This window comes from Lytechinus variegatus, chromosome 4 (genome assembly GCF_018143015.1).
Source record: "Lytechinus variegatus isolate NC3 chromosome 4, Lvar_3.0, whole genome shotgun sequence".
NCBI classification, from domain to species: domain Eukaryota; kingdom Metazoa; phylum Echinodermata; class Echinoidea; order Temnopleuroida; family Toxopneustidae; genus Lytechinus; species Lytechinus variegatus.
In genome coordinates, this window is record NC_054743.1 from 47,007,503 (window position 1) to 47,026,314 (window position 18,812).

The window sequence follows — 18,812 nt, forward strand, 5'->3', positions numbered from 1 at the left end:
CCTTTTCAACTTTTCGTGATAATTTAAGTGAGATGCAATGTTTTCTCAGTGAATCATAAGATTATGGACTGTGATGTCCCAGCTTGTAAAGAACTATAATAGATGTGAATGTTCTGAAAGAACTTATAGCATCAGGAAAGTATCTGCAACACGTTAACCATGTTAACAAGGGAAGAAGTGGATCAGTTGATTACTTTTTATGTAGTGCGCAGCGTTGTGGCCTAGTTGTGGCCCAGTGGATAAGTCTTCTGACTTTGAAACGGAAGGTCGTGGGTTCGAATCCCAGCCATGGCGTAATTTCCTTCAGCAAGAAATGTATCCACATTGTGCTGCACTCGACCCAGGTGAGGTAAATGGGTACCCGGCAGGATTAGTTCCTTGAATGCATGAGCGCTGAGAGGCAGCTCGAGCTAAAGCCGCGGTAATAATGATAATAACGCGCCTCGGAATAGAATATTTCTAGATAGATGGCGCTGTATAAATGCCTATTATTATTATTATTATGTATAGCTTCAATTTAATCTATGTTCTCTCCCTTTGTTTTAGTTGTGATTTATTGTGTACAATTTTTTTCTCTCTCTTTTTATAGAAGTGTCACATATATAATAAAGATGATATATTTATTTTCTATCAAGATATGTAGCCTATGCACTCAACAAAAAGTGTAATCTGAAATGTTTGTGAGTAACTAGCACAAGTATGAAATGTTTCTGTAAAGTTTTTTTTTTTATTTGTCTAATATATTGAATTAGATTTTTTAGGGGAAAAATAGTGCATATATATGATGACACCTAATTTTTTCTGAGCTCCCAGTCGACCCTGCATAGGGGCATGACATTAGTTCGATATCAAATTCGTGATAGCATAAACATTCTATAAGATGATCCAGTAAATTTTATGATGTTTGGCAATTAGTGTCATCTTTTCTTTGAATTTCCTGGGTGTATACTGGCCTCAACCATATATCTGACTGATCACTCACATTACCCTTAAGCACTGATGTATTAATCCTTCCAAGCCATCAAGGCGGAGACCTACTCCAGAGAATCTTGCAAGACTGGGTGTTTCGTTAGAGTCTGTTGACTGTCACCATGATGTAAACATATGCTTCAATAACTTTCTGAATATTTTTATTCGTGAATTAGATAAGCATATTCCAAAAGTAAAATACAAACTAACTACAAAAAATCACCAAGACTTCCTTGGATATCTAAAGCACTTTTGCGTCAATCAAAAGAAAAAATGATTTATATGATAATTCCAAACTTAAAGATATTCTTCAGGCAAAAACTAAATACACCACATATAAGAATACTTAAATCAAAACAATACGTTTAATTGGCAAAGAAAAAGACATTTTACTGATCAAATAATTCTGTATAAACGCGACATTCAAAATACGTGGAAAGTTCTTAAACAAGCCATGAATTTATCAAGTCCAATATAACTGAAATAAGGTCTAACGGTGATATTATTGGAGATCCTGAAAATATAGCCAATATTTTCAATGACCATTATAGGAACTAACCTAGCTAGAGGCATCACCCCTTCAACAAAACACCTTCATGATTACCTAGGTACACCTAGTTCAATATTTTTCTCTCCCGTAGTCAAAAAAAATTATTACTGATATTGTATCTAATTTGAATAATAAAAAAGTCCTGGTTATGATGATGTCAACAACTTTATTTTAAAAGGTATAATATCTGAAATTGTCGATCCTTTGACATATAGTTACCTCCTGGCAAGTCCCTGATCGCATGAAAATTGCCAAGGTCATTCCATTGTACAAAAAGGGTGACAAGTTAAGTGTCAGTAATTATCGCCCAATTTCTTTACTATCATCCTTGTCAAAATTTTTTTAGAAAAAGTGGTTTATAGCAAAACAATTGATTTTTTTAAATCTCAAAATATTTTTTTTAACTTTCAGTTTGGATTTAGAGACAGAATAGAATTTATTGACTCTTACGACCCCCTTCTGGGGTATGAGAGTACAACACATTTACATGACATGATAATGATACAAAAGAAAATAATGTATACAAACATATGATAATAATACAGAATCTTTACCACTTGTGTGAAACTGTAAATACCGAATTGAGTAATGTCTGTAAATGGTTCAGTGCAAACAAACTCACAATCAATTACAAAAAATGCAATTACATTATTTTCCGTAACTCTACAAGGCATATAGATTCTAATCATGTTGAAGTTAGGCTTAATAACCAAATTCCCAGAGTTGAAAATACAAAATTTCTTGGTATTATCATTGACAGTAATTTAACATGGTCACATCACATAAATGAAATTGAAAACAAATAAGGTAGCGAAAAATATCCGAATTATATATCGCCTAGGCTTTTATCTTCCAAAACCGGTCCTACGTACATTATATTGCTCTCGAATCTTGCCATATTTTTATTATTGTAATTTGGTCTGGGCTAACACATACCAAACCCATCTTAAAAAATTATGTTCCCTTCAACAGGCGCGCCGGAACACTTTCAGTTTTGGGGGGGCAAAATCCCGAAGAGGGCACAATATTTTTGACAGCGTGAGATACCGAAGAGATCGAGCGGGAGAGGCTGTGGAACCCCCCCCCCCCCGTAAGGACTTTGTGTAAAAATGGAGTATAAAAGTTGCGTTTCTAAGAGCATTCAAAAATAAATTTCTTGAGAATTAAACAGTATTGGAGTTCCTTTTGCTCCTTCTGTTTCCCCCTCTTCTGACCCAGACTGGTTTTTCTTCATGATCAGGGTCGCAGTTCCAGCAAATTACGAGCCTTATTGCAAACGAAATTGTTTCAAACCAATGTAATATAGGCCTTTGACCGTACGCAGCCGAGGGCCGCCGATCGAGAGGGCAAAATTCACCAAAATTGTGCACGAAATCCTTCAATTTTATTCTAGAAAATGCAAAAGCTCCCCCATCACAAGCCCCCTCGCTCTTAAGTTTCTTCGAAAATTTAGGTTTTGCAGCCCCACCCACTCCCGGGTTGTTGTTTTTTTAAACGTCCATGAATAACAAAAGCTGGGATGAACCAGAGCTAGCTGCAATCTCGATCTGATTAGTAACAGGTAATGGGAAGAAGTTTTGGAATCTAAAATACATAAGTGCTATATCATATATGAGCTGAAATAGTATCAGACAAAACGCTTTCCAATCATGCCAATGAAAAGGAATAGAGGAAAATACGGGGCTGTGAAAATATCTTAAGATTTTGTTTTATAGTTGAGCAGTACTGTAACGCTTATTTTTTCTTTTATATTCTTTATTTACATTTTTATTCATATCTCGGATAATATGAGTCCGGTCAAGAAGACACTTTCACAGATGATTTTATTTTTTTCATGTCTAAACATTATCTCTAAGTTGCTTTCGAGTGGGATTCACCATTTTCACAATATGAATTATAATCCTCTACACATGATTATTCTGTGTATAATTTTCTGATAACATGTCTATATTGAGTTGAAATGACCTTGGTATTTTCTTTAGGGCACTGTCTTGTTATCAATTTATATTTAGCTGAAAATGAAATAATTGAAACAAGTTTCTCGAGATAATATGGTTTCTGGGCTTGACAGCTATGACATAGATCTCGGGGGGGGGGGGGCACTTCCATTCATGAGTGGATACCTTGCGCGATCATGGGGTCTCGAAAAGCACCCTAAACACATAATTTCCATATTCTGAAAATGCACCCCTTAACAAGTATTGGCGTGTGAAACCCTACCCTTAAGAATTATTGGAAACAAAACAATACTCTTAGTAAATATTCTCTGAAATGAACCCCTAAACAAGTATAGGAATGTTTATTGTTATGGGTCCTTCGGTCGTCTGCTTTACCTTATTTGGTTTAGTACGACCCCCAACTTCTAAACCTTGCGCAAATCGGACTCTAAACACGAAGTGTTGGGGCAAAAAGGACATCCTTTATAAAACATTTTAATTTTGTTTTATCATCCCCACAAATTCGACCCAAAACACGTAATTTTCCTAGCGAAATAGATAGCCTTTTTTATCATTTTGTGTTTTTGACACCCTTATCACGTTACGTACGTAACGTGCCATATCGTGAAAAAGACATCCTTTTTACTTGTTTTTTTTTGTGGTCGCGCATGGTATCCACTCGTCAATGTAAGTGCCCCCCCCCCGGACATAGATTCCATTATGTTGCTCGAGTAACGAGTGTTCACGCGCGTTAGTGATATCGGGTCCGGTCTGAGCGTTTCTGGGCGACCGCGCGTTTATAGACGACACAGCCAGCATCATAGAGTTATAAACCTAATCATTGGTGGACCACTATAAAATGTTGAACGTTATCACACTGTAATAAGATGGAAAAGGGGCTTATCAAAGGTATGTTTCACAGAGGAACACTGTTCGTCAAAAGACGCGAGGCTTACTATGATAATGTATTTGCCCCGTCAGGGGCAAAAATTTTTCATTTTTGACAATAAAAATGACAATTATCAGGCAGAAAAGTGCCTTCGTTTACTTTTGTCCTTAAATATTTTATCATTTTTCTACTTTCAGGGGGGCACATTGGGGGGGCAAAATCTCGTTTTGCCCCCCAAAAATTTTATTTGGGGGGGCAAGTGCCCCCCCTGCCCCCCCCCCCCCGCTTCCGGCGCCCTTGTTCCCTTCAAAATAAAATTGTGCGTATAATTTCTGTGAACGACATCATACCACCAACAGACACGAAATCTTTATTTCATTCCCAGAAACTGCTGAAATTTAACGACATCAATAAACTTCAGCAAGTGTAATTTTATGTACAGGTGTTTAAATTCTCAAATTCCAGAAAATTTTCGTGATTTCTTTACGCATGTATCAAATATACATCATTTTGATACCTGAACAAATAACCAAATATATATTCCTAAACACAAAAAGATTATCTTTCAACACAACATCCGTTATTCTGGCCCGAAAATATGGAACTTTGATCTTCCAGACTACATAAAAAAATCCTCGTCAGCAACTAGCTTAAAATTTAAGATTAAAAAATCAATTTTATCATCATATGCTTGAATATCCTAATACCTTATATTCCTTTTGATCTTAAGTTAACATGAATACAGTGTAATGTGCAAATGTTGCGGCATTATTATTTTTTATCTCTTCAGGTTGTAACATTCCTGTTTATGAGCGTCATATGATTGGATTGTTCAGATTTACATTTCTATAGGCCAGCACTTTATTTTCCTTAAAAAGAGTACTAATTTCTTCAGCTGACCTAAGCTAGAATATAAGAATAAATTCAACATGTGTAATGAGCAAGGTCGTTACTCTTGCTTTATTACCTAAATACAGCTCTCTTTCCTTTCTGAAAAAGGGACATACAAAAACATAATGAAATTCATCACCAGACTCCTGCATATCACAGCATGGACAATACTGGTTTCATTAAGGGCTTCCGTGAATCTGTTATTATTAATTGGTAAACGATGTGACCTACTTATAAACGACTCAGTGTTATTCTATCATTTTTACTCAGCAAAACTAAATACCTTTCAAACAGACAATCCTTTTTAAAGATCCTATAATTCAGGCATACACTGTTTGACCATATTTTTGCCATATATCGTTTAATCTCAACTTCAGAGTGCTCAGTATCCAACTGTTACTAAATCCTTCTCCTTGCTTCAGCCAAACAATCCCAAGACCAGCATGATTCAATATCTCTTCAATACATGCTAACCACTTGAAGTAGACCTTTCTGCATTCTGACTAATTAACCTTTGCAATAAATAAAATTTGACAGAGTATTTAGAGGGAGAACCTTTTACTATTCTTAACCAAAAGCTAATCATTCATTCAGAACATATTGATTTCGCCACCACGCTTTTGATAATGGTAAGCAATGAATTCCAATGCCCGGAGTTAGAAATGAATATTCATTATGAATGACGTATTCTGTAGCGCGCATAATTTAATAGCGTTGTACTGTAGCCATAGAGTGAAATAGCGTTGTAGAGCTAGCTACGTACCGGTACGTACAAAAAAGTATTAGGCCTAGGTTACCAGTATGGCAGTGAGTCCAAACTTCGCGCGTGTCCAAACTTCGCGGACGGTCATTATCTCCAAAACTAGCCAATATCCTTAAAATCTGACATCATCAATGTGAAAAGTGACCTAAAATTACCCTTCGCTGAAAGTTTCTTTAGGATTAGTCCAGTAGTCATGAAAATATTGGCAAAAGATCGGCAAATTTGTCACCCGTAGCGCCCATTTTGAAGAAAGCAACAAGCATCACGATATCACCATTTTACAAGCAGAAATCATAAAAAAATGTGAGTTAAATGTGGTACTAACCGATTCCATAGCATTTTGCCATCAATCTGATATAAATATTTAACTTTTTGAGCTTGAGTCTTTGTTTAAATCTCCACAAAAGCTTTGGTGCGCGAAGTTAGGTCACACTTTTTCTGAACGGTTTTCCAGCACAGCCCGCATTCGCCGATCGGAATAGAATTTTGAGATCGCGATACCGGCGAAACCCCGTGACCTACTTTACATTTTCGTCCATGATTTTATAGTTTACAATCTTGCCGTCAATGTGGTAACTATTTCTTGAATTGGTTTTGTATAAATTATGAATAATTTGTGGACAAAATTAAGCCTGATGAATATTTTTGAAAAGTGCGCGAAGTTTGGACACCCCATCATACGGCAGTGAGTCCAAACTTCGCGCGTGTCCAAACTTCGCGGACGGTCATTATCTCAAAAACTAGCCAATATCCTTAAAATCTGACATCATCAATGTGAAAAGCGACCTACAATTACCCTTCGCTGAAAGTTTCTTTAGGATTAGTCCAGTATTCATGAAAATATAGGCAAAAGATCGGCAAATTTGTCACCGTTAGCGTCTGTTTTGAAGAAAGCAACAAGCATCACGATATCACCATTTTACAAGCAGAAATCATAAAAAATGTGAGTTAAATTTGGTACTAACCTATTCCATAGCATTTTGCCATCAATCTGATATAAATATTTCACTTTTTGAGCTTGAGTTTTTATTTAAATCTCCACAAAAGCTTTGGTGCGCGAAGTTAGGTCACACTTTTTCTGAACGGTTTTCAAGCACAGCCCGCATTCGCCGATCGGAATAGAATTTTGAGATCGCGGTACTGGCGAAATCCCGTGACTTACTTTACATTTTCGTCCATGATTTTATAGTTTACGATCTTGCCGTCAATGTGGTAACTATTTCTTGAATTGGTTTGGTATAAATTATGAATAATTTGTGGACAAAATTAAGCCTGATGAATATTTTTGAAAAGTGCGCGAAGTTTGGACACCCCATCACTTTAGCCCTATCGATGCCAGTGATGGCTGCACAAGTCCATTTAGGATTGCCCAAATTTTGATGTAAAGCTGGGACCAAATTTCGGCTATGTTTTTACGAAAGAAGCGGTGGAGGAAATGATAAGGCATCATGAGGTGTCAACATTTTCATCGTTTACAATCCAGCAGACGAGATGCACGCCCGCGCTGCCAAAGAAGGGCCAGGAACGGGGCCAGGCCCAGGAACAGGAGATAAAGGTATGATACATGGTACAATATAGGCCTACCAGGGTGACCAGATTTCACAAAATGAAATACGGGACATTTAACAAACGAAGATCAACAAAGAAGCCCACACAAAGTATTAGACTTGTGATAAAAATATATTGAATTGGAAGAGAAGGTGAACGAAAGAATAAAGGAGAAAGAAAAGAGATGATTGAGAAGGAAAGAAAATAAAGGAAAAAATAAAAAATAAAGTTAGAATAAAAGAAGGATGAAAAAAATAATAAAAGAGATAAAATATAAGGTTTCCGTCATTCTTTGAAATTAGTATAGAAAGAAAGAAAAAAAGAAAGAAAGGAAGGGAAGGTGAATAAATGTCTGAAAGACAAAATAAAGGAGAAAATTGAAGGGGGAAAGGTAAGAAAAAGAAGGAGGAAAAAAAATGAAGGAAATAAACATGTTTCCTTCATTCTTTGAAAGAAAGAAAGAAGAAAACTGGAGGAAGGAAGGGAAAGAAACAAAAGAAAGAATAAGGGAAAAAATAAAGAAAGGAAGAAAGAGCGGAAGGGAAGAATGAAGGGAGGAGAGAACGCAAAAAAGAGAAAATAATGGGAGGAGAGAAAGAACAAAAAAAAAACAGGAGACGAAGAGAGAAGGAAGCCAAGGTAATTATAAGGAAAGAAAGAAGGAAATAAAAAAGGATATTTGATAAAGAAGGAAAGAAAGAAAAATGAACAGAGAGAAAGAAAAGAAAGAGTCTAGGAAAGAAAGAGGAAATAAAGAGATGGAACAAAATTAAAGGGCAAGCAGAAAAGATAGGGTATATATAAAAGAAAGAAAAAGGGAAAAGTTCAAACTTCAAGTAAACAAAAAATCCAATCATCTAATAAAAATCATAATTTTATTTGGTGTTTTTTTAAATGTACTTTTAAAACTTAAAAAATAAGATATTTTAGAAATTAATAAAATTTCAAAGTGAAACATATTGTCAAAATTAGAAATTAGGTGAAACATCGCGGCATCGTACACACCAAAACCCAAAATGAAAGCTGAAACAACTAGATCTATGGAAAGTCAATAACTTGTTCCTCCGATTACATCTCCAAATCATTAATCTGAGAATGCATAGTATAATTATAAAAATTTCCCGGCGATTTTGTGATTATTTTGGTGGAAACCTGTTTATCATGTGAGATTGTTTGCACCATTGAGAATTTGCTTCGATCCTCCATGCCTAGCTAGTAGCCTGCCACACACAGGCAGGAGGCCAGTTCGTTTGCAATGTATTGGGTTAGCAACAAATCACCGCAGAACTTGCAAAAGTTTACAGTTATCGATTGAATTGTTGTCCCTGCTTCGTCAGCTGTTGGTTATTTAATAAAATTTCGTCACTTTTAAACTACATTTTGTTCAATATTCTGAAATACGGGACAAATAGGCGTCCCGGGAAGGGTTTGTCGGGACGCCGGGACACATGCAGGAGCAAAATACGGGACAATCCCGGGAAATAAGGGACGTCTGGGGCCCGTTGCATAAAACTTTTTACCTGAGAAAACTCAGGTTGTTTTTACCGGAGTTTTTACCCTGTGCTAAAGTCAATGGCGGAAATTATTATTTACCTGCGTTACGGTTGTATAGCAGGTAAATGTTGTTTGTTTCGTTAATGTTCGTAAACCTTGCAGGAATGCATAGTTAATGGGGTTCGAAGCCCTGGGGTTCGAAGCCTCCGTGGAATGTAATTACAAGTGCATTGGTGCATTGGAGCGCGGAAAGAATGGATAACGCGCGGTAAGGATACGTTGGGTGTATCATTCTAGCTTGTTCTCTTCGTTACGACAACACGACATTATGGAGCCGTCCGCAGTTGCAAATTTCGTCGAAATGAAAATCAAAGAAAGCCAGACTGGACTCTTAAACGAGCTTGATAAGCTAATATCTTCAAAGCTGGGCAGTTTTCAACAGAAGATAAACGAAAACCAGCGTGATCTCAGCGACATACAAATAGCTAAAATAGAGGAAGTAAGCAAGGACGAATTCAAGTTCCGACGCAGGGGTAACGAGGAACAATATAAACTAAATTCGAAGGTTCTTAGTAAAATCAAGTAAGCTGATGTCCTACTGAGTGAAGAACATGACGGAGCTAAAGGAGAAGCAAGATCAAAACTATCTGAAGGTATGGAGTTAATTGAGTACAGACAAAAGATAATCAAGCTTGCGGACAGTTCTGAAGGAGGATGGACTACGGTAGACGAATACGTGAGGAACGACTTGGCCGACGATTCGGATGACGAAAAGCGGATCATGAGAGCGGAAGCTAGGGCCCAAAGAAAGAAAAAGGCGGGAAAGCTTTTGCAGAAGAAGAGAGTGTCCCGATTCTCTCCTTATCGTCCATATTTTGGGGCTAATCAGCAGAACAGCACTTCTTCTTCAGGATCTGCCTTCGTCGTCAACGCCTCGCCATTTTCGGCGAAGAAACCCGGGGCATGTTTCTCGTGCGGCAAACCTGGTCATTGGAGGGCAGAATGCAAGGAAGCCGGATCAAGTTACGCCAGTCCTGTGTCAAGTCAATATAACAAGCTAAGTGATAATTCTCATTTATGTAATCAGACTAACAGGGAAGAGAGTATACATGGGTGTGATAATACTGAGAATGATGGATGTAAAATTTCATCCCCAGTGGGAAGGTTGAAAAAAGGCAGGAATTATTGGAAAGAAATAGGCGCAAATTCTGAAATACTATCTTTTTTAGATAAGGGGTATGTATTACCTTTCATGACATTGCCTGACGATGCAGATATAAGAAATAATCGATCGGCAATCGAAAACTTATCTTTTGTGGAGGAAGAAATCGGAAAGCTAATAAAAAAGGGTGTGTAAGTGAGCTGAAAAAGAAACCAAAAGTGGTCAATCCTCTAAAAGTGTCCAATAACAAGGCAAAATTAAGAATGGTTCTTGATTGTAGGCACGTGAATCCGCATCTTTTCAAGCAGAAATTTAAGTACGAGGACGCCAAGGCTGTTAATGATGTTTTCGAAGAGGGTGATTTTGTTTTTACCTACGATTTAAAATCAGCGTATCACCATATCGAAATACATGATGATCATAAAGAATATCTGGGCTTTGCATGGAACTTCAACGGGATTAGACGATATTTCGTCTTTAATGTACTGCCATTCGGTTTGTCGACCGCGGGTTATGTATTCTCAAAGATAATGAGGCCAGTAGTATCTCATTGGCGAAACCAAGGGCATAAAGCGATAATGTTTCTAGATGATGGAATAGCAGGTCTCGATAGTTTGGAAGGGGCATAGTCATTTAGTGTGAATGTGCAATTGGACTTAAGAAAATTAGGTTTCTTGTTGGCAAACGAGAAGTGTGATTGGGAGCCAAAACCACGGGCCAAATGGTTGGGCTTAGACTGGGACTTCCATAGTTTTCAGGTTAGCATAACGGCTAAACGAGTTGAAGAACTTAAAACTTCAATATCAGATTTTATAGTCAAAGTCAATTTGAATCCGGTCGTATCGGTTAGATTTCTAGCCCGCGTAACGGGAATGATTGCGTCAATGCACACAGTTATGGGTCCCTTAGCGCAACTGAGAACTAGGAATTGTTTTCACTGTATTAATACAAGAGCAAGTTGGAATGCGTCAGTGCGAATCACTCCAGACGTTATGACAGAATTAATGTTCTGGAAGGATAATATAGATCGCTTAAACATTGCGCCCATGCAGTCAGCTTTAAATTGCCATTTCTCTGTATTCACAGACGCATCCAATTTTGGTTACGGTGGATATGTAGATGGTTACGATATGGACGTTGTGGGAACGTGGTCAGAATCAGAGAAGATTCAGAGCTCGACTTGGAGGGAGCTCGAGGCCTTTGTGAGAATGGCCATGACATTGAAATGTCACGTAGAAGGGCTCAATGTACGATGGTATACAGATAATAAGAATGCTGTGAAAATTGTGAAAGCAGGGAGTGGAAACCCTGAGCTTCAGAGGAAAGCGATGATAATAGAGAGCATTCGAGAAGAAAAGAATATGAAGATATAACCTTGTGGATACCCAGAAAAGAAAATCACAAAGCAGACAGACTCAGTCGGGTCACGGATAGCGATGATTGGCATATCAGTTGGAAAGTTTTCTATAGTTTGGACGAGAGATGGGGACCCCACGTGTGGGATAGGTTCGCTAGCAATTATAATACTAAATGTGAAACGTTTAATTCTAGAGCTTGGTGCATTGGAACAAGTGGTATAGATGCATTCTCGCAAAACTGGGATGGTGCATTAAATTGGTGGGTTCCACCACCTCGTTTGATCGCTCAAACCATGGATAAAATAGTGCGAGAAAAGGCAAGTGGCACGCTTGTAGTGCCTTTCTGGAAGTCGGCTTGTTTTTGGCCAAAGATTTGGGATGGCGAAAGATTTCGAGTCTTTAAAGATTACGAGATTATCTCTTCAAATTCAGTTACCATAGGCAAAGATGGTATTTTTGGAAATGCTAAGAGTAATTTTAATCTAATTGCTTTTAAGGTACGATTCTAGATCAGACGCATGTTTTTTCTTTTACACGAATACAGGTCTAAATCTCAAGGAGACTATCTCTGGTTTGCTGCATGATACCGGCGTGAAATCTCCGAATCTTGAGAAGCTGACGGGCGTTATGGCAAGCCAACTTATCGGATCGAGGAGCGAAGGTACGTCTTCAAAATACATGGCAGCATTCAAAAAATGGAGCAGTTTTATTTCTTCAGAAGGGGGTAAGGCCATACCAGCGGAGCCCATTCACGTAGCCTTATATATCTCCAGTCTCATCGATAAAGGTTCATCTGTTAGTTTCTTCTGTTAGCGTTATCCAATCAGCACTTTACAGCATCAAATGGGCCCATGGCATTTCGGGTATGTCTGATCCTACTGACAATGCATTTGTAAAAAACCTTCTAGAAAGTGCTAAAAGGCTGAACTCGAGACCAGTAATCAAGAAGGACATCGTAACAACAGATCAGATAGTCGAGTTATGCGACAAGTACGAAGATTCGTCAGATGTTTTAGTTTGGAGGGATCTTGCTTTCATCGTAATCAGCTATACTGGATTTCTTAGATTTGACGAGGTGCAGTCACTTAAGGTTTCAGATATTGTTTTCAACGAATCTTTCGTTTCTGTAAATATTCATAAGAGTAAAACCGATCAGTATAGAAGAGGTAATGAGGTTTTTATTAGTAGAGGGAATTATAGTGCTTGTCCTATCAAGGTTCTAAGAAAATACATTGATTTAGCTGGTATTGCGGAATGTTCTGATCATTATCTGTTCAAGCCTGGATATTGTAATAAAGGGAAGAGATCTCTTGTGAAGAAAAATAAGAAAATCAGTTACACTAGAGCTCGGGAAACGGTGGTAGAAAGGATGAGGGAAGTTTGTGGCCAAGCAAACTTAGGTTTGCATTCTCTAAGAGCTGGTGGGGCTACAGCAGCTGCCAGGGCATCTGTGCCAGATAGATTATGGAAAAGACATGGACGATGGAGGAGTGAGAATGCAAAAGATGGATACGTTGACGATAGTATCAGCCACAAATTATTGGTTACAAAATCGTTAAATTTGTGATTCTTTACATGTCAATAGTAATTGAAAGCTAGTAGAGGTAATATTTATGAAATCAAAACAGACAACAACAAAAAAATTACTAGTATTTTACCATCCCTAACATAAATGTGGAGGTATGCTTATGGTTTTTATATTTTCAGAAAGAAAGGCCACTGGGCATTGTTAATTTAGATTCGTTACTTTAAGGCCTCGATAGCCACTGTCAATCACCTAGAAACATTAACAAAATGGATTCAGTTTCATTTCAGTATTTTGAATGTCATGTGCTTTACAATTCAAAAGTCCAGTTCGACAAGATTGGTATCCTAATCTAGATCGACATTATTATTGGGGAAGAAGATTTATATAAAGAGTATTTGCCAAATATGATCCATTTGTAATCTGGCTTTAAGGATTCAATTCAGTGATAATGGTAATTCAAATTCAAACAAATAAGTTATAGTAAAACTAAATATTTTACTTATAAGATTTAGATAAAATTTTTGATACATGATCGATGCTATAATAATAATATTTATATACATGCGTAACGCTTTTTATGTTACCAATTCAATTAACTGCCTACTATTTGTTTTTCCTCCCCGCTTTTCCCCCGTTCTTTGAAATCTAGTCGTCGGGCAAGCTATATCCATATATTGTGGTTAGAAAGAGTCTCTTTTGTGTATTACCAAATGAATGAATGAATGAAAGAATGAATGGATTTAGGATGTGAGAATTTTACAGAAATTATAGAACAGACTATTATTTACCTGCGTTACGGTTGTATAGCAGGTAAATGTTGTTTGTTTCGTTAATGTTCGTAAACCTTGCAGGAATGCATAGTCAATGGGGTTCGAAGCCCTGGGGTTCGAAGCCTCCGTGGAATGTAATTTCAAGTGCATTGGTGCATTGGAGCGCGGAAAGAATGGATAACGCGCGGTAAGGATACGTTGGGTGTATCATTCTAGCTTGTTCTCTTCGTTACGACAAACTTACAGAATTAAAAATCTGCAAAGTGAAATTATTCAAATCATTACAGTTCATAATTATTATAATCAAATTTAAAGGGGGGTTTTGCAAAAGTCTTTCACAGTTTTTCCAGAGTCTTTTGCTCATCGAGTTTTATCTCTGGTTTTTTCAACTGGTCTGACTTGTCGCATAATATAGGGTAAGAGGTCAGTTCATGTGTCACTATTACTCTACAAGAAACGGTGTATATGTAATGTCATAGATTCATAATATCTATCAAGAACGGAGATCTGCAAGTTTGATATTTGTTTTATCATATGTAATAAAAACGGTCGGTCGGCTCCTAGTCGTCGGGCAAGCTATATCCATATATTGTGGTTAGAAAGAGTCTCTTTTGTGTATTACCAAATGAATGAATAAATGAAAGAATGAATGGATTTAGGATGTGAGAATTTTACAGAAATTATAGAACAGACCAGACTAACCTTAGTTTTCAGTTTTTACCAGAGTTTTCTTGGGTAAAGAGTTTTATGCAACAGGCTTCTGGTCACCCTGAGGCCTACTATTATTTTTGTGTTAGTGGTACAATATAGGCCTACTATTATTTTTGTGTTAGCAGCTAGTCCGTCCTATTTTGACAGAAAGCCCTTTATACCGCCTCGCCCTTCACTGTATGATACCGGGTGTAACTTATGATATGTGTAGTGTTTAAGGATCATTCTTTTTCTATTATAGATGATGCTAGATGTCTCTTTGTATCAACTGCATGCAGGCGAAACTTCAACTGATATAGCTATTTGAAAAAAAAACAAGTGGAAATTCTTGCAAATCGTGCAAGTTTTTGCGTGCCACTGTGAGCGGCTTTACAGAGTAAAGGAGTTAAACCCTATTGTAAATTGATATTACTAAACAATAAAATCATCAACACAAACTTGTAAGTTATGTGTTGCTATAACATCTGTTTTGGCCAAATCTTTACCATTTACTGACATATTTTCTGGACAAATCAAGTTATTAATTTGATATTGTTAACATTACCAGTGACAATGTTGTTGGTTTACAGGTGGTCCAAGGATATACTGGCAAGATGTTGCAACCAGTAAATTTTCAGTGCCTGCTGCAGCAATCCCTTTTGATGGTATACCATACACCTATGTATCAAAGCTGCTATATGAGTGTCACCATGGGAAGGATTGGAAGGAAAAGCAAAATATTCTCAAGCGAGATCAACGCAAACAGGTATAATTTTTCTTTGTAATGTGGTGTTATTTCCAGTGTGTGATATGGGAGTATTCATCTCATTTTCATATTATTGAATCGGTATGCATCTGAAATTTTAGACTTCTCACAGATATTGCATTTTCTTCAAAGCAGAACTTAATCTGTGTGTCATTGTAATTTATCCATAATTAATGAGCTGGAATTAGTCATTATTTGGAAAACAAAGGGTAGGTCCATCTTTAATTTTAATTTTTTATTTTAAACTTCAGTTCACATGGGATTTTTGTAGGTTAAATATGTTGTCTAGAACAGGTTTACGTGAAACATGAAGAAATTATTCATTTTTAAGGCTGTATTTATAATTTTAGACAACCTCAAATATGCTAATTGGTAATTTTTGTCCAAACTTCGAAAATCCCAATATTTACCACTTTGAAATATTGATATCCAGAACCGCCTGGCTAATTTTAATGATTTTGGTGTCATTTTACTCAGGAATCAAGAGATATATCTATTTCTGCATAGATTACGATGTTACATGAAACTTCAAAATTTCATTGACATGCCTTCTTATATTATTTGAAATTAGTTTGTACATAGATATATGTGCTTGTTGCTGTCCTTACAGGTGGGAGAACATGGCTATGTTGGCACTAAATCCAGGAGACTCATCCAACCTACAAAGAAATAGAATTGTCCAGCAAAACTTATTGTCAAGGAAGTTTTTAAATATCCAGATTTCAAGGTTTGTACTGGTTCTGATTTATCATAATAATATACAAGCAAAATAGCCAAACACTCTACATGTCAGTCTCATACACTCTACATGTCAGTCTCATATAGCAGTATCAAATTTTACTCAAATTGGGTGCTTTGTTTGCAAATTATCCCCAAAGCATCCAAGTTACAAAGTTTAAAGGGGGGGGGGGGCTTTGAGTACTGGTCATCCAGTAGCAACAGAAGGCAAAAATATAAGGTCATTCAGTAGCAAAAGATAAGAAAAGGGGGCCATTGAGTACATGGCAATTTGAAGAAAAGTGGGGTCTATCCGAAGGCACATCATGCGTATCCACCATGGAAGTGCCCCCCCCCCCTTATGTAACACTTCATTAAAGGGCTCGATATTGCATATATATCACCGTCCCAATCATAGATAATGAGTAAGACTTTGCTTAAGTCAAAATATCAGGGGTGGTATTCTGAGGTCATTTTATCTTTAAAATATTTTATTTTATCTCTTAAAATGAAATTGGTATTCTGAGACGAGATTTTATCTCTCAGATAAAATTTTAGTTTTTATCTTGCGTATAAATTTTATCTTGCGTGTCTACAGATGATACGCAACAGAACAATGCCTGCGTACACATACCCATCGCGTATCTGGCCATTGCAACGCAGATGATGTGCTTGCGCCCACGTTACTTTGAAGAAAAAATAAAATAAACTTAAAAGAGGGTAGAGGCTATTTTATCTCTGTGACGTTGATTTCACCAGTATTTCTAGGTAAATTAACCCCAAATGATGACATGAAAATGAAGAAAAATTATACATTTATTGAGAATAACACCTTAACGTTGTTCCTGTACAATCAGAGAGTATTTCCTAAGACTTTTCTTTACTAATATTGTCTTTGAAATGATGTTTGAAAAGATGCGATATAGACTTCGAAAAAAGATGAGAGTATTGTCATTTTTGTTAAAAAGAAATCTCCGTAAAGACGCGCAAGCGTATAGTGCAAGCGCATTTGAAGTCAATAAATTGACGCAATCTGGCCCCTTTGCCACACCTCCTGGCGGAATGGATTTCAATTGGTTGAGTGATATGAGAGAGCTATAAAAGCGTGTTTCTAATTGGATATTGATTAAAAAAAATAGGTGTGTCTTACAGAGATAAAATGAAGATAAAATGGTTCTCAGAATACCGATTCGGAGAGATTTTAAGGGTATTTTATCTCACTGATTTTAACGGAGATAAAATATTTTATTTTATCTGAGATAAAATGGATCTCAGAATACCACCCCAGGGCATTTTTGCTCAATTTGAAGATTACCTGGAAAATTCGCAAGTATTAATCAAGTGTAATATTTATATCCACACATGCAAATCTGCAAAGTTGGGCCTAGTTTACAAATATCAGAAGAATCTTGTATCAGAACCAGTTGAGAAGCAACATTTTATTTTTTATATTATTGTTCGCTTTTTCCCTTTACAGGTACAGGAGGAATAACCTGAAAGCGTCTTCCAAGTCAAGAAAGTTTAGTACAGATATTCCTGACTACCTACACAACCGTCCCTTGTCTGTTATAAAGTTCTGCATGGACCAATTAGAGAGTAGCAAACAAGTAAGAAAGGCAGATGTAAGAACAGGGGATGTACCAAATAGTTACAAGGTACAGAGTATCAGTAGACAAACTGCATTCTACAATGTTAGTTTTGACAAACCAGCATGTGATTGTTTCACGTGGAGACGAAACGGGATCCCATGTAAACATTTCTTTGCAGTATTTACACACACAAATTCCAAATGGCAAGATCTACCAGAATCATATAGGTCGTCCCCATTCCTAATCATTGATGTCCCAGATGATATCATCCCAAAAATGGGGACATGTCATGATTTTATTTCATGTTCAATAAATATGGTCTTGCAGTATTTTTCCATGAATCGGGAAGAAAGTCTTGCACGAGAACCTTGACCATTTTACTCAATGGTAGGTATCTCGTACCTATACTTTGTCCGTATGTATTCATCTTTGAATGAACGGTTCTGGCACTCTATGCCATTATTAGTGTTCACACTCAATAACAGACGTTGCTGCCGAAATGCCCACGCCCATCTCTGTGTATAAAACAAAAGTATAAGCCATTGTTACATTTTACAATACTGCAAAGCAAAGAGATATTTGCTGAAAGGAAATGTGACTTTCAGAATCTGTGGTTTTTGGTGGCATTTAAATTTCACTAATTGCATCAGCACGCCATTGAAATCAATGAACATTATTAATATTAGAAGCAAATTAATTTTGCGATTATGGGGTATTAGCGAAATTACATTGCTAGCAACTTTTTCAAAGTAGAGTGCTGAGATAAACATCTTCAGGGTTGACAATGACAGTTAATTGTAAAAGATAAGTAGTTAACTCCATCTGAGGCATCCTTTAAATGGGCAATGTGTATTTCTATGTAGTTGTTTTAATTGCAACATATTTTTTTATATAATCTTTTGAGACTGCTTGAAAACACAACAATATCCATAACCACGTAACTACAAAAAATTAAGACTGTGGATGAACGTGCCCAAAAGGTATCAAATGTACCCACAGGCGAAGGTTTATTTGAAAGAAATAATTCTTAATGAATTAAGGTGGTGCTACTGGCTAAGTCAGAACGTACATTTCTTGTATATCAGAAAGTAGTTCTTGATCTTGAGTCTCATAACTGAAAGTTTATTCACATGCATATCAGGTTGTTTGGTAGTATGCAAGTCTGGAATATGAAATTGTTGCATCTAGCTG

General features: G+C 36.8%; 1 protein-coding gene across 2 annotated transcripts; it reads left to right on the top strand.

Annotated features, from left to right (window-relative positions):
• The first annotated feature begins 5,951 nt into the window (after nt 1-5,951).
• Nucleotides 5,952-18,005, top strand: LOC121414189. 2 transcript variants are annotated; one of them, XM_041607263.1, is made up of 5 exons: nt 5,952-6,030; nt 7,317-7,554; nt 15,140-15,315; nt 15,926-16,042; nt 17,510-18,005. In XM_041607263.1, the coding sequence occupies exons 2-5, from the start codon at nt 7,435-7,437 to the stop codon at nt 17,991-17,993; spliced, it is 897 nt and encodes a 298-aa protein (XP_041463197.1). In that variant the 5' UTR covers nt 5,952-6,030; nt 7,317-7,434; the 3' UTR covers nt 17,994-18,005. The 2 variants fall into 2 exon arrangements, with proteins under 2 accessions (XP_041463197.1, XP_041463198.1); XM_041607264.1 differs by lacking the exons at nt 5,952-6,030; nt 7,317-7,554 and adding an exon at nt 8,778-8,811.
• The last annotated feature ends 807 nt before the right edge of the window (nt 18,006-18,812 follow it).